Genomic DNA, 15,180 nt, shown 5'->3' with positions numbered 1-15,180 from the left:
GGTTATTTAAGAAATTCAGGGGGACAATACCGATTTTTTTCTGCTGGCAGCTGGCCTTATTTCTTAGGAACTTTGCTGAAGAGAAATTGGCTTATTTGATCTATTATACAGGGTCAGCCCAGCCAAACTCCCACCCAAAGTCACTCAAGGCTGGCAAAGAATAACAAAGATATTTTCTTGCTGAGTTGAGACCTCAAAATTCTTTCAAACTTGGGTTTTTCCAGCAAAGACAATGGATTTCTCTGGACCTGTGGATGCAACAATTCAGCAGTAATCTCCAAATCTACGACATGACCTAGAGCTTCCTTGTCATGAGCAGATTTGAAAGCAGTGTACTTATGATATATGACAAGTTACCTTTTTGGTGAGAATATGCATGGTTTTTTGCACAGAACTGGATCCATCATGAATACCAGCTGTATGTATTCAGAATTTTAAAATGCCCCTAACTGCAGTGACCTGCAGTTATCCAGTGTCTTTGGCACATCAGTTTGTTACTTCTTTCTACCCTGAAGGGTTTCACACTACAAGCCAGACAGTCACTTCTCTGGGATGAAACCTGAAGCCTGGAGGTGCACCATATGTTCTTGCATACCATCTGCACTATCTTCACCATCAAATTTCAGTCTTGCAATGCAAATGTTTGGGATGGATGAGACATCAGCAAATGCAAGGCTTGGACCTAACCTATCTGTTCCCTGACTGATAACATTAATTAGTTTTTGTACAAACTGCTCAGGACTCTGTTTGGTCTGCCTAGCCCTTCTCTGAAAGGTGTTTGCAGGTGATTGTCCTTCTCTTCTCAAGGCTAACAACCCTTTTCTTTTCCCCAGAGGTCAGGATTTCCACATCTTGGACCATTCTCTTTTTTCTCATCGATTCTCATTCTCTGGGCCACATTTCTTTGAAGGTCACTGATCCAAAGCTCCAGCATGGGCTTGGCTGTACTTAGGCAGAACTAGTGTGATAGTCCAGGCTGTGATCCTGGTTACACACCCTGGAACAGGATCTACCTTATTCATACAGCACTCCTGCTTCTGATTGCCCATAACTTCCTGATCCTGCTCCTTCACCTACAGTTTCCCACCAGTGTAAGTGCAGATAATTACTCTTATCTAGATTAATTCTTTCCATCCTCTGTTTCCCAGATTCTCTCTCAATTTTTCTGATGTTGCTGTGAATTTCAACTCTGCACTTTTCCATTTTCCCAGACCTTCTTCTCCAGGTATGGCCTGCAGATTTTCTCTGACAGTTTTGACATTTGAAGTCACTAATCATCTACTTATGGTCCTGGAATTACAGTAAGCTCCCAAGAATCCATTCAGCTGGACAGCTGCTCTGGTAATGCCTGCATAAGCAGGTTCAAGCTCAGTCATGTTGCTTTAGCTTCTTTATAAAGCCATGAGAAGGCTGGCCTGAAGCCTGCACACTTCCCATTGCTCCTCTTGATCATCACTTCACTATTACTGAATATTTCCTAAAAAATGTAGCTGCTGCTTTTTCTTCCTGACTTTGGAGAACCACGTGAAAATACGACTTAAGCACACTCATGGCAGCTGACAAATGAAATATGTAAGGCAGGATTAAGGAAGAACAGAGGGAAAACTGGAGCAACGAGTATTTTAGCGTCAGCACAGAAGTGCAGAGTTGGGTGTGTTGTCCAGTGCTAGCAGCTGGGCAATTTGAATCCTTTTACCACTTGTTTGCACAGCTGGACTGAGTGATTTAGCTCAGGGAAAAGGTCAAACAGAAACTGCACTTCTCCTTTCTGGCCACACGATGTGCCCATCACACCACGAACACAGCCCGGCCAGCCCGCCAGCAATAGCAGATGTAGCCACAAAGGCAGGGGTTTGTATTCCCTCATAGCACCTCCTTACCTCTAGCCAGGCCCTCCAAAACACTCACACAGCTGCAGATCAGGGCCAGCTGTCATGGAGCAGAAGATGGTGAATAGGATGGAGTTGGTGTGGTCCAGATGCTTTGCCTTTGAGGATTTGCTGTGAAATTGCTGTGAAAGAAATAGGAGCTAAGTAGTCAAGAGGCAGTGGCAACTTTTCATCAGTCTGAATTGTAATGGGCACTGAATAATTTGAATCAAGTTTACTTACTAAATGTTATATTTTACTTCTACTTTCAGTGGGGAAATGTGAGCAACTTCTTTTTCATTCTAATTGCTGGGATGTCTTGACCCTCTGTCATTTGTATGTTCTCCTGGCCAGAACCAAGAGGCTCTTCAAAACCAGAGCTGGCATCTGCAGGAACCAGTCATCAGCACAGAGATTTGTAAAAGAAATACTGTGATTAGTGCAAATAAAAATCTCTTTATGTAAGTGCCAGAAGAAATAGCAGAGCTGGGGGACTAAGGATGGCTTGAATTTATAACAAACGACACCAGAAAAAGAAAAATTGGGACAGATAATTTGAGCCATTGCTAAGACCACAGGACACACAGCTACTCTCTGACAGCAGGAGGATAGGCATCTCCCAGTCCCTTCCCTTGCAGCCAGGCAGGAAGAGAGACTGCAGCAAAGGACCATCACAAAACAACTATTAATTGTTAAAGATCATTAAACAACTGCCCCAAAACTGGGAGGTTTAGTGAAGATTTCACAGGCCTCATCCCTTGACAAGTGATTTCGGCTGGACTGAACTTGTTCCTTGAGAGTGAATGAAATCTGTAGGAGAAAAAGTGCAGGTGGCTACAATGAGCTTACAATGTAAATAAATACCATATTCCCCTTCTGTAAGATCTCCTACAATGGTTCAAAGATACTTCAATGCTCATAATGAGGACATAGCAGAGATCTGACTTTAAACAGTAACATTTTAAAGGTGACCAGTTAGTGCACCTGTACCATACAACCTGTGTAAATCAAACCATTCATTTCAGGGCAGAATAAATGGTATTGTCTTCTGGTTAACTCAAAAAAAACTTCCCTATAATTCTATCTACCTTAATCAGACAAACTGGGGATTATAAAAAAGGACTAATCTGCTCATTGGCCATAATTGCATTTCCTCTGTAAATATTAAGTTAGAACAATAGCAGTGGCTTTTATAATAAATTTACTTTTAAATGCTTTTCATGAGAATAAGAGAAATGTGTGTTGCCTGCCTAGAGCTTAGAAGAAAGAAGTGAGGAGCATTTTCCCAAAAATGCTTCTTTTCTCTTAAAAAAAGCAAAGCCAAAAAAACCCAAAATAAAAACAAAACAAAACAAAACAAAACAAAACAAAACAAAACAAAACAAAACAAAACAAAACAAAACAAAGAAGTTATAAAGCAAGTGGCCAGATTTGTAGGTGGTGGTAGAAAACCAGAATAAAATCATTAAACTTTAATTAGAACTTACCCAACTTTTATCTTTGTTGAAATATTACAGGAAACTATCTCTTTATGCATAATAATGCCTAACAAGAGCTATTAATGTCTGTCTGGAGGCAGCTGGGACTCAGTCTAAGGCTTAGCTCAGCTGTCATTAAAGACAAACAATCATTCCACCTTTTCCACCAGTATCACAAAGCTTCACAGGTTTCAAATGGCAAATCACAACCACTCCAGAAGACTTCAGAAAACCTGTATGCAAAGCTGACATGGAAATGGCTCCAGACTGGTCACAGAGGACGTCTCCCTGCCCTAGCACTCCTCCAGTATCTTCTCAGGGGTTCAGCTAGGAAGTGAGAAGCCAAAGGCACAACCATGAAGTCAGACAGGCTTTTTGAAAACCACCACATTGATGCTTTTGTAAGATTCACATTCCTGGGCATAACACCAGTTACAATTTTTAAGTCAAAAAGGGTAAAGTTCTTCAAATTATGCTTCTTTCTTTTGGTGCTTGAAATTCTTGCAAATTTTCCCCCTTGTTTATTTGTTCTGGGAATTTAATACTTGAAACTAACTGACCTACACTTACATAGATGTTTTTCACTGGATTTGTGATATCAGGACAGACTCCACCCTTTGGAGATATATAAGCTTTTAACAGAAAAGCTGTATCAAACCCACTTAGATGGCAAACCCAGGCCCTCAATTCTGAGACCAGCACACTGCTTGGATGGGCTGTGTGGCAAATCTAAAATTACCCTGAACTTACCAGCCTGGCTGCCTATTGAAAAGCATTTCCTAATGATTACTCCAACTCCCCAATACTTCTCAAAGGAACAAGGTCAGTTGGCTTGGCAGAAGAGCAGCAGGTGCGTCTGCCAGCCCTTCTACTCCACCACTGCATAACTGCTAATCCAGGCTCTCCCAAAGACCCTTTAGAACCCAGTACTGTGCAGAGGGCTTGGAGAAATGGCAGTGGGGAAAGGGTTAAATGCTGACAATCAGTGACACCAGCATGCCAATAAAGGGCAGAGTCTGGGAAAGTGGAATTGTTGGGTTGTTTGTTTTATTTAAAAGAGCCGAGCAGTTATTAGTTGCTATAAAGTTGTTTATTGTAAAGGCACATCAGTTTTGAAAGGCAAAGAGTCACAAGCGTTAAAGTCCGCTGAAAGGTTTTGGTGAAGAGTCTTAAACAGAAGTGAAGTCCCGATTAGAAGTAGCAGCTGCTCTTGTCGAGGCCCCGGGAGGGCCAATATTGCTGCTGCAGCTCCTATTTTCTTTGGGCAATGATGATGGTGGTGAGGAGAGAAGAAAAGCGAGAGAGCAGGAGCAAGTGTCTTTCCTCAATGCATAGATTTTTATACACAAATTACCCAATAAGCTAGAAACACAAATCTGAACTATTTCTTCTTATTAGAATTTTAGTTTCTTAGCATGCCAGTTTATGTATAAACTATAAATATGATCTACCTTTTCTATTTAAAAAAATGCAAGTAGTATTTTTACTAATATTTTATTAGTCTAAAACTATGTTCCTGGAGCCTTTACAGAAACTTCTTTTCAACACTAGTATCTAGGACTATGTTTTTTAACTTTCACTAGAACTTGCACTTTTACACTGGTATCTAAGACTTTTACTTTTTAAAGCATACATTTTAAACACATTCTTATTTGTTTGCTTATTCTAAATCTTACACCTCTACTTTATGTGTGAGTGGCTTAATATTTCAATCTATCCAAGGGTTTTAATTTAATTCTTGCACTCTGATTTCTCTCTGAAAAATTCAGAGCGACCTTTGATTTACAGACTCCAACATGGAGCCAAACATCAAACTGCACAATTCTCATCCAGGGGCATTCCCAAAGGAGTCTTTGCTCAGGTGACACAGCCTGATCCAGCAGGATGTCCCACTGCATGTACAAGGCTGATCTAACTAAAGGCCAGATTTTCTCCAAACCAAGACAAAAACATGACTTCTTTTTGGGCTGGTTTTTATTTCATATTGAGAAGCTACACAAAGAGAAAACAAATATACATTTCCATGAGAGAAAGGGAAAAAAGAGTATCCCATTGTGTCACCCTCCTAATACAACAAACCATCCCTACATGAGCCACAGGTCTGGTTGCTCCCCAGGTAGGCAGGGAGTTCTTACTCCAAAGGCTACAGCACAAAACAAACATCTGTATCATCTGCCCCAGGGTCGCACACCCCCAGACACAGCCATACGGTCTTTTTTTGCATATGTGCACATACATCTGTTCTTGGGAGACAATGATACAGAGTCACATGGGTGAAACCCACAGCTTTAAAGGAGGAACAGCTACTGATGTGCACAGGGATCAACACACCCACATGGCACAAACACTTCCTCAATGGAGTGGTTACTCTAAGCAGAAGGTTTTAACCTGAAGGCAAATACATTTGTATCAGTGATACTGGATTGTACTGGAGTGGATGGCAGTAAATTTCAGAGTTCATGTTTCTTTTTATTAAAGTAATTAATCAAATTTAACATATAAAAATACAATAACCCTCCCTCCTAATTAGAGCAATTTGTGTCCAGGTAGAAATAAAAGCACACACACACACATACACACTTCAGGATTGCTGCCACAGAGTTCACAGGATAGAGAAAAGAAAACCATTTTCCTTGTCTCACAACAGGACATCATATTCTCCCTCCTGTCTCCAGGGATAATGGAGTCTTTCAGCTTTGGTGCATATTTGAAAGCCAAACAGCAATTTGGAATTTGTCCTGAAGGGAACCAGGACAAGGCACCTTTAAGAATAATAAGGCAGAAGGGGACTCCTCATGTGCAGGGGTGGTCCTGCTATCCCTGAATCTGTGGGATTAATCAAAATCTAGTCAGTCTTCACCCTCACAATGTGTGAGTGAGTCAGCCTCAGTCTGCAGTAACCAAGAAGCAGTTCAAGAGCAGAGGTTAGCTCAGCAGTTATTTGCAGTGCTACACATGGTCTCCATCCCATACAGCACAACCTTACAAGAGAGCAGTCAGGATAGTAACTGAGGAAGTCTAAATAAGATTGTGTTCTTAAAAGAATGGAATTCTCATGGATGGCAAATACATCAAGTCCACAGTGGCCTTTAGGAAAGACAAGTCAACAGAGCATCAGTTGTGGATCAGAGCAGGGAGGCAGCGACGGCTGGGCCATCTTGGTCGTGATTATTTGACTAATTAAGTGTAAAATATCATTAAGATATTGCCTTAATGAAGCAGGATTTGCTCAGTCCAGATGCGCTCCAAAGCTCTCCAAGCATGTCTTTGTCCCCTCCTAACAGGATAGGAAACAGTGCATGTCCTCACATGGGGCCAGAATATCTTTAAGTCTGATCTATGTACCATAGGAGCCTGATCCTGCTGGGATCTGGCCAGACTCCAAGGAGCACAACAGACTCCGCAGAAGGGATACAGAGAAGGCAAACTGAACAAAACGTGAGGAAGTTTCCTTCTGCATCGACACTAACCACTAGGAAAACACTAAGAATACTCTGAGCATGTAAAATGCCTTCAGTTACAGCCAAGAAGTTTTAAAAACATTGCTTTACTGCTGTTCTGTCAATCATGATAGTCTTAAAAGGCCCAGACCATTCCTCTATGCTGCTATGGAGGTATCACCATTAGAAATCCAGAAACCACAGAAAGCTCAGGAAATTACATCAATGCACATCAGAGAAGGCCCTGGCCTGTCCTTTACTGACACCAGCATTCCTTCTGGTTCTTAAAAAAGCTGCAATCCAAACCAGTTAATATCTGGAGTATTTTTTATGGTTAAGCACAACTCTTTCTGTGGGAATGTAATCTCGGGGATTCAGACATGTGTAAACAATTCCTTGAGAGAAGAGTTCCTTTAGTAATTTCCTTCTGCAACATGTAACTGCAATTAAGTTGCACGCACATGCCATATGCAGTTTAGTTTCAATTACTAAATACATGCTTGGCAAGGAAGAGCATTACTTTCTCAGTGTTGTTTTACCAGAAGGAGCAAGTGAAAGCTTTCCTAAGGAACATCTAATACCAAATTTCTTGGTCTCTGTGGCTTAAAACCACACCCTTAAATGCATTACAACAGAGTTGGCTCAAAATCCATTTCCTCATGCTAGTTCCTGTTGGTAGCCCTGCTTGCCTTGCAAGCAACATCCATGGCCTTGGGAAACAAGTTTAAATGTTTCTTGAGCAGGATTTTAGATAAAAGCTGTTGGCCTGCTAAAATGTCCACAGTTCTCACCTCCTGCTGGCAACAAGATCTGAGGTTAAATCCAAATGAGATTTCATAACTGTTAAGGATGATGCATCTGCTGACACTGAGATATAATTCAATAAGTAACCACACTGTGAACTCTTGAACGAAAGAGATTTTTTTCCTCTTCTATTAAAATCTCTGTACACAATCAAATATACTTATAAACCCTCATATGTGGGTTTTTTTAAGGAGGTGATAGTTGTTAGCTAACAATGAACTTGGCTTTGGGATTCAGAGTCTGCTCCTAGCCAGCTTGGCAGCTCTTCATGTGATTCAAGAGAGAGTTCTTTCACCTTTTTCTGTATTCATTCACTTGTGCAGCTGTAAACTGATGCCTGCTGGTCACAAATGTCTATAAAGACCTCATGCAGAGAATGAATTCTGTGTTAACATTAACTTCCCAACATTGTGCTCAAATGTGAAGACTTACAGGAGCCAAAAGAAGCTCTTGATCACTTATTGTCAGAGTTAAAATATTCAGGGGCAACTGTCTCAATGTGTTGCCCAAAGTCTGGAAAAAGTTTTAGATCATTTGTCAAACCCTATTCCCTCCTGCCAGAAACTGAAGCAGCAAGTGAGCATGGCTTTCATCAATATGCTCCCATAGATAACAAGTTGGTCTTTGTCCTCTGAGAATAATGGTCTCCATGCATTTATCTGAGAAGCATTTGTCCTAGCTATCCTGCAAGGAGGAATGTGGGTCAATCCCTGATCCAGAACTGTACTGCTGTTCTCTGTCATGGCCAGCAGCCAGCAGCAGCTTATTAGAGTTCCACACTGGCCCTCTGCATGCTGCCTTGTTGCATTTCAGAAACGTCAGCACTCCTGCCTCTCCCTGCAAATCCCACCCAAGCAGCAGGCAGGGATTTGCATGGTCTCTGCTACATGCCCGACAAATGCCTGCAGCCTTCTTTGATCCTACCCTATCAAAATGCCAAGGAAAACATGGTTCTTTATCCTCTTGCTTACCCTGTCTTCTGTGATGGTGTCCCTGCAGCCTTCCAGTTCTTTTTCTTCACCTTTGTCACCCATACTAACAACAAGATAAATTGTTCTTTGAGTTGAAAAGCTCTCCCACTGAAACTAGTCAGGAACTAAGCTGTCAAGACTCCCAATTTAGATGTTGAATCCATGGTGATGTCTGTTAATTTACCTGAGCCTAAGCTTTCATGGCATGTCAGGTGGAGATGGAAGGAGGCAGACAGAACAGGGCACTGTGTTGTCTTTGACTAAGTCACACCACTTTTCTGAACTGCAGCTCACACTGACACCAGCTCCCCTCAAATTAGCCCAGCAAATGCATCCACCTCATCTCCTTTCCATCAGCCATTCCTCCTCTAGCACAATGCAACTCTGCATACTTTGATTATTTGATTCCTTTCAGATTTTTTAAAAGTTCATTATTAGTCAAGATTTACTGCTCTGTGTTTTAAGAGTGCTTTCTAAACATTGCACCTCACTATCTTTCACACTATGGCCTGTGAGAGATAAACCTAATTTGCAGAAAAGGAAGCACAGGTATAGGACTTATGCAACCTGCCTAATTCTGTGCTGTTCATCTGTCACCAGATCAGTCATGACAGGCAGCTCTGTGATTATGAACTGCCAAGGCTCTGTTAAAATCAGTAAAGATGTGACAATTTTTCTCTGGTGAGAGTTTATCTTTTGGTCTTTTGACTTGGTACCTGAGGCCCACTGCTCACTGCCTGTGGAAGGGTCAGGAATTAAAAACTGTAATTTTCAACAGGATGATGCTTTACAGTGGCTGCAGAAATGCCCTGTGTTAGCAGAGGACCAGAGTGAAGATTTAGCCCAGAGTGTTGGCCAAAGCTGCAAATCTTTGCAGAAGAGACGGTGGATATGTCCCTCTTGCAAGCTCTTAAGGACACAACCTTCAACATATGGCTGGGTGGTGAGTCACAGAGATGACAAGGACCTTGACTTGACTGAAAGAGGAACTGCCTAAACACCTCCAATTTTGTTGTTCTTGCTGCAAAATAAGGAGGAACCACAGGAGAACAGGAATGGTGACACTGGGTCATGTCCATATCTGGCACCAGCCACAGCAAAGAGAAGAGTATGGCAACAGAGCAAGCACCAGGAAATCTCCCCCTCACACCTTCCCCCCCGTCTCTCACCATCTCCAGCTCAGGGCCGCCCAGAAAAGATAAAGCAGAGATTGTTTCACCAACTGATGTGGTACTCTGACCAGTTCCACATCTCTGTTACATCCAAAGGACACAACATCCCGTTGTGTCCCAAAGGATCCTGTTTGTCGCATCCTGGCAGGGGAATTGGGATTGGCTGTAGTCGTTTCTCAACACAAAAGCCATCCCAATTGCAAGAGACACCCCCAGAAGGGTTTAAAGGCCTTTGCAATTACCGAGTCTTGTAGTGCAATTACCAACACCTAGACTCAGCAAGAGCTCATTTCTAAGGAATACAAGATCTTTACTGAAAATATCCTAGAAGCAGTAGTCCTGGCACCTTCCACTGATCACTACAGTTTTTCAGGCATCTACAGCCACATCTCAGCACAGAACAAGCACCTTTCTCAGTGTGAGAGACAGATACTGCTCTGCTCTCTCAGAGCAACTCTGAATTACCAAGGCTCACAAACCTCTGCTGAGCTCAGGACAGGAGAAAGGCAGAATGCAAACTGAAGCCCTCAAAACTATCCAGTCTCCCATTTATTCCTGAGCCACTGAAACATAAAAAGAACACAGGGTATTCCAGGAAACAGGATGAGATCATGCCGTGATAAATAAAGCATGGAGTGAACAGTCAATCCTAGAGAAGAAATAAAAGATGGTGCAAAACAGTCAAAGAAACTTCACTGAAAAAAGGCTTGCAGACTCTTCAATATTTCATAGAATCATAGAATCCACTGAGTTGGAAGGGACCCATGAGGATTACTGAGTCAACTCCTGGCCTTGCACAGGACACTCCAAGAAATACACCATGTAATTTCCATATCTTTCTCTCAAAAAGCAATTCCTGTACTAGAGGGTAGGACATGACCCAAGGAGAGAACTTGTACCTTCTGGGGAAAAAAAGAAAACCCCAAAACAACAAAAAACATCCTAAAATCAAATAGAAAGTAGTGTTTTCTACATAGAATTTATTCCTCTTAAAAAAAAAAAAAAAATGCAACTGACTAAAGGTTTCCAATTTAGGGTCAAGAGAACACACATAGATGTCCAGTCAAGAAACACTGGAGTTAAGTACCACACTGGCACCAGATTTGTGGAGTGCCTGGTTGAGAGCAAAGCAGAGCAGGTACCCCTGGCTGCACGTGCAAGGCTCCTGAGCACCTTCTCAGCTCACAGCCTCCTGGAAGAGGAAGCTCCCAGTGTAACACATTACACTGCAGGTCAAGAACAGTATCTCAAATACACATGCCTCAACCGCCCTTTCATTTTTCTCCCAGTGCCCTTACCTGAAGACGTAAGATCAACTTAAGATCTTCTATCTTACCAGGCTTACCACCAGGACCCACATCATTACAGTGGCAGTTGTTGGAATGTACCACATTTTTTTAGTCTCGGAGAGTGCAATACTAGATCTTTCATATTCTTAAGAAAACAATCCAGATAGAGGGTTCTAGAATGCATCATGGCTATCATTAGGAATGGGAACATCACAGAAAAACAAGAAATGTAAATTCTAACACAAATGATAAAATGACCAAGATGTTCTGACAAGCAGCAATTACCCAGCACTCCTGCTTCCACAGATCCCTCTTGTTCTGCACAAACAAAAGAAGTAGCACATTTTTAAGTCTAAAGTAAGTCCTCTGTAGGTCCACAGATTTCTGGCAGGTTAAGAGCTGAATACTCATGGTTCATATAAATCCTATGATATGCATTTCCAAGAGAAGGAATGTGAGATTTCCTTGATTAAATTCTTGCTATAAGAATGATTTGATCTCCTTAAATCCAACTGCTCTACAAGCTTTACATGGGACTAGAAATTCACACCAATGCAAAACATGGCAATCCACTAGTAGGGATTGGGAGGGGCATTCAGTGAGGCATTCTGAAGCTCATGCTTCATACTAATACTGGGGTATTTGCTTTAGTTTCCCATTTCCTAGAAGCCCCTGTCAGGACCAATGTGCCACAGCCTATGGCACACTGCTACAAGGATGAGGCACACTCCAGCTGCAGCACCACCATAGGGAAGAAGGATTGTATGGCAATGGCAAGATGCTTGCAAGGAAGCCCAGCCTTTGGGTCTGCCCAGGGCAGTACTTTTACCTGTGGGCAACAGCAGCTTCGAGGTGAAAAAAGAATTTAGATGTGTTCTTCTCCGAAATGGTGCTGTGATGCTTCATGAGTTGTCCTTTTAGTGCTGCCCTCATGTCCTGATGCTAGCTGCATGTGTCACAGTGAGGGAGAGCATCATAGAACCACAGAATGTTAAGGAGTTGTAAAGAAACATCATCCAGTCCCAATCCCTTGACATGTGCAGGGACACCTCCCACTAGAACATGTTACTTAAGGCCTTATCCAGCCTGGCTTTGAACGCTCTCAGGACTGGGGCATCCACAGTCTCCCTGGGCAACCTGTTCCAGTATCTCACCAAATTTCATCTCTTTCAATTTGTATCCCTTGGTCCTTGTCCTACCACTACAGTTCCTGACAAAGCCCCTCTCTGGCTTCCCTGTATGTCCCCTTCAGATACTGTTCTCTTCTCTGGGCTGAACAGCCCCAATTCTATCAGCCTGTGTTTGCAGTGGATGTGTTCCCATCCTCTTCGTGGCCCTCCTCTGGACTTCCTTCAACAGCTCCATGTCCTTCTTATGTTGGAAACACCAGAACTGTACACAGTATTCCAAGGGGGTCTCACAAAAGCACAGGAGCTAAATGTCTGATGAGGGAGAAAATGCAACCACAGAACCCAGCCAACAGGGACCAGTCAGATTTTCAGCTTCCCTGAGGCACCCATATACTATTTTAAAATCAAACTATTTGGGGTTCTGCTGCAATCAAATATTTCAAAGAGACTTAAAAATATGCTTTTGGTTTCCTGAGTTGAAAGGAGTTGGGATGATTCTAACAGGAAGAAATGCAAAGTTGATCTGGGCAAAAGACATCCCTACAAAATTGTGTTTGTCTCCTTCCATTTTGAAGATGAGCCAAGGAATGACCAAATTTTGTGGACATGGTTACAAATAAACTGGTTAAAAAGAAACTCCACCTGCAGTTTCCCAGTGGGCTGACTAATCCTTTCCTACTTGGATTGTCTGCATGGCTCCAGTGCACATGATTAACCAGCCAGTCATGACACACTCACTGCGCACTCCCTCAGGGGTGGGCACATCTCACTCTGAGCGTCTTTCTGCAAAATTCATCATGTCCCTTTACCAGGAGGGATGCTTTGCAAAGGAAGGCAGCTGCTGCTATGGAATTGGAGTTGCCTCTTCCTAGTGCTGCTCTTTCTGCAAGATAGATTCCTCTGAACTAAGAGAGGAGAAAGAAAAAGGGAGACTTTAGCATTATTTTATATCAAAGCTAAGTGTGAATACATATTGCCGAGTTAACAGTGTGGAGATAAACCATATGCAATCTCTTGCATTGAAGTAGCCAAAGGAAAATATCACAAGTCCAGGCAAATCTTGGCTTGTGTAGTCATAATGTTTTTTTAACTATTAGCATCCAAAGAGCCAAGATAAACCAACAGGATCTTTGTAATGAGTTTGCCAGACTTCGTTCAGGTTTGGGACGCAAATTCAGGAAGGATACTGTAAAGGCAAAAAGAAGGAGTAAGAATCCAGAAGCATTTGGCTGAGCTTCAAGCAAAGGTTACCACCTACCATTAAAGCATTACCCTGGCCCAGCACCACCCAGAATTACTAAAAGTAAACTGCTGCCAGAGAACATTTATGGCAGGACCAAACTCCTGGCAGAAACAGGTAGCCATCTCCCACACAGAGATTACTGGTATTATAAACTTGCCTCTTCTCTTCCCCTTTCAAGCCAAGACTCAGACTTGCCTGTCATCAGTTTCCACATGATGTGTGTTCAGAATTTTTCCTCCCCTATTCAATTTTGCTGGAAGAGGGTATGACTAAAGTTGTTTGGATTGACCCACTAAATAAACATGAGAAGGACGTAGTGTGCTAGCAGAGGATCACGTGTGTTTTCATGAAGGGAAGTGACTTCTGGATTTATGGATGTTGTCACAGGCAAGCCTCTTTCAGACATACTAACACTGGAACAGACTACATTTTTTTCAGCCCAAAGGGATTACTTTAACAAAATCCATTCTTCCTCTGGATCTTTTCCTTAACAGCTTGATTAGAAGAAAGGAGGAAACAAATCCTTGATCTGCACAAAGATATCCTCTGTTTGGTCCCACAGTTTGGGAGTTATTCACCAAAAGGCAGGAAAACTACTATGAGCTGCAATGCAGTGGGGAAATTAAACAAGTTCCTAATAAGCTATTAATTTAGGCACAAAACAAAAAAAAAAATTAAAAGTGGACCAGCTAGTTTTAAGGACATACTCAATATTTTTAATGGATTGGAGAACATGAGAAAGGGGAGTGGGAGAAAAATGTTGCTTCATATCATGGCTGTAATGGGGGGTAAATGTTTCCACGCTACAAAACAAATTTAAGCAACATTTTCACCCACTCTGGAGTTTCTAGACTGCTTCTCCATTCAAACAGCAGCAAAAATTTTTCCCTACAATAAGCACATACTGGGTTTGTCTACCTCCCTTTCTTCAACCATCTGAGCCTTCACTAATGGAAGTCTCCTTACACCAGAAGCCTCAATGGCAGTTCTCACGTACATGTACACAACTGTGCATGTGCAACATGTACACATGCACACACAAACTATCAAAATACTATTATAAAGCGAGTGCTTCCTTCTGAACACCCCTTCTCTGCCCACCCCACCTCCCTCCCCTTCCCCAGGCCAGCATATTTCAAAACAGACTGGAACTGAGCACTTCCAAGAGCCGTCCAGCCCCTGGTTGTACTGCAAATGTCTGGGTGCGTCGACAAGTCCCTGGGCCAACTCTAGGACTGGTCTCGATGAGCAGCCTTGAGTTCACAATACTGATTCCTTGGATTCAGGGTCTGCTGTGCTGCTTGTGTTGGAGACTGGGTTTTTGTGGGTTACCAAAGGTGACGTTTCCGCTTCAGACTTGCTGTTAGCAACTGCTTCTACAGTGACTTCCTTTAGCTCTTGCTCTTTCTCTTTCTTGTCTTTCTCATTCAGGTAATTAAGGATGCCCGCTCCCAGGGCATCCCCTTCCACATTCACAACTGTGGTGGTTCGGTCCCTGGTGAAGGGAAACAAAAACCAAAGCAGCAGGCTTTAAGAGAGTTACAACACAACTGGGGAGCTGATTCACCCCAGCTGAACCACTAACATCAGTGCAGCTAGACAAGTGAGATGTAGTTACCACAGGTGTTTTCCACAGGAGTATCATCACTATTTCAGAACTAAAAATGTGCACCAGAGCAGGTTTAAGGTCAGTCAAACTGTTGCTGTCAGCAGCTTCTGGTCTCTCTATGGGTTGCAGCAATAGTACTACTCTTTCTCAGGCATCCTGCTCTTCATAGGTCACCT

The 15,180-nt window shown here is 42.5% G+C and overlaps 1 protein-coding gene and 1 long non-coding RNA gene across 2 annotated transcripts in view; one reads left to right on the top strand and one right to left on the bottom strand.

Annotated features, from left to right (window-relative positions):
* The window catches only part of LOC130250927 (uncharacterized), a 34,811-nt gene that overhangs the window by 1,376 nt on the left and 18,255 nt on the right, over window positions 1-15,180 (top strand). The window lies entirely within an intron of this gene.
* Window positions 5,303-15,180, bottom strand: part of SLC1A4 (solute carrier family 1 member 4) — a 33,746-nt gene continuing 23,868 nt past the window's right edge. The window contains exon 8 of the mRNA XM_056487115.1: window positions 5,303-14,890. Within this exon, the coding sequence (XP_056343090.1) occupies window positions 14,656-14,890 (235 nt within the window). The 3' untranslated portion in view covers window positions 5,303-14,655. The remainder of the gene's footprint in view (window positions 14,891-15,180) is intronic.

The sequence above is a fragment of the Oenanthe melanoleuca genome, chromosome 3 (genome assembly GCF_029582105.1).
Source record: "Oenanthe melanoleuca isolate GR-GAL-2019-014 chromosome 3, OMel1.0, whole genome shotgun sequence".
NCBI lineage: Eukaryota > Metazoa > Chordata > Aves > Passeriformes > Muscicapidae > Oenanthe > Oenanthe melanoleuca.
The sequence above is the reverse complement of the archived record's forward strand: the minus strand, read 5'-3'. Positions and strand labels throughout refer to the sequence as shown.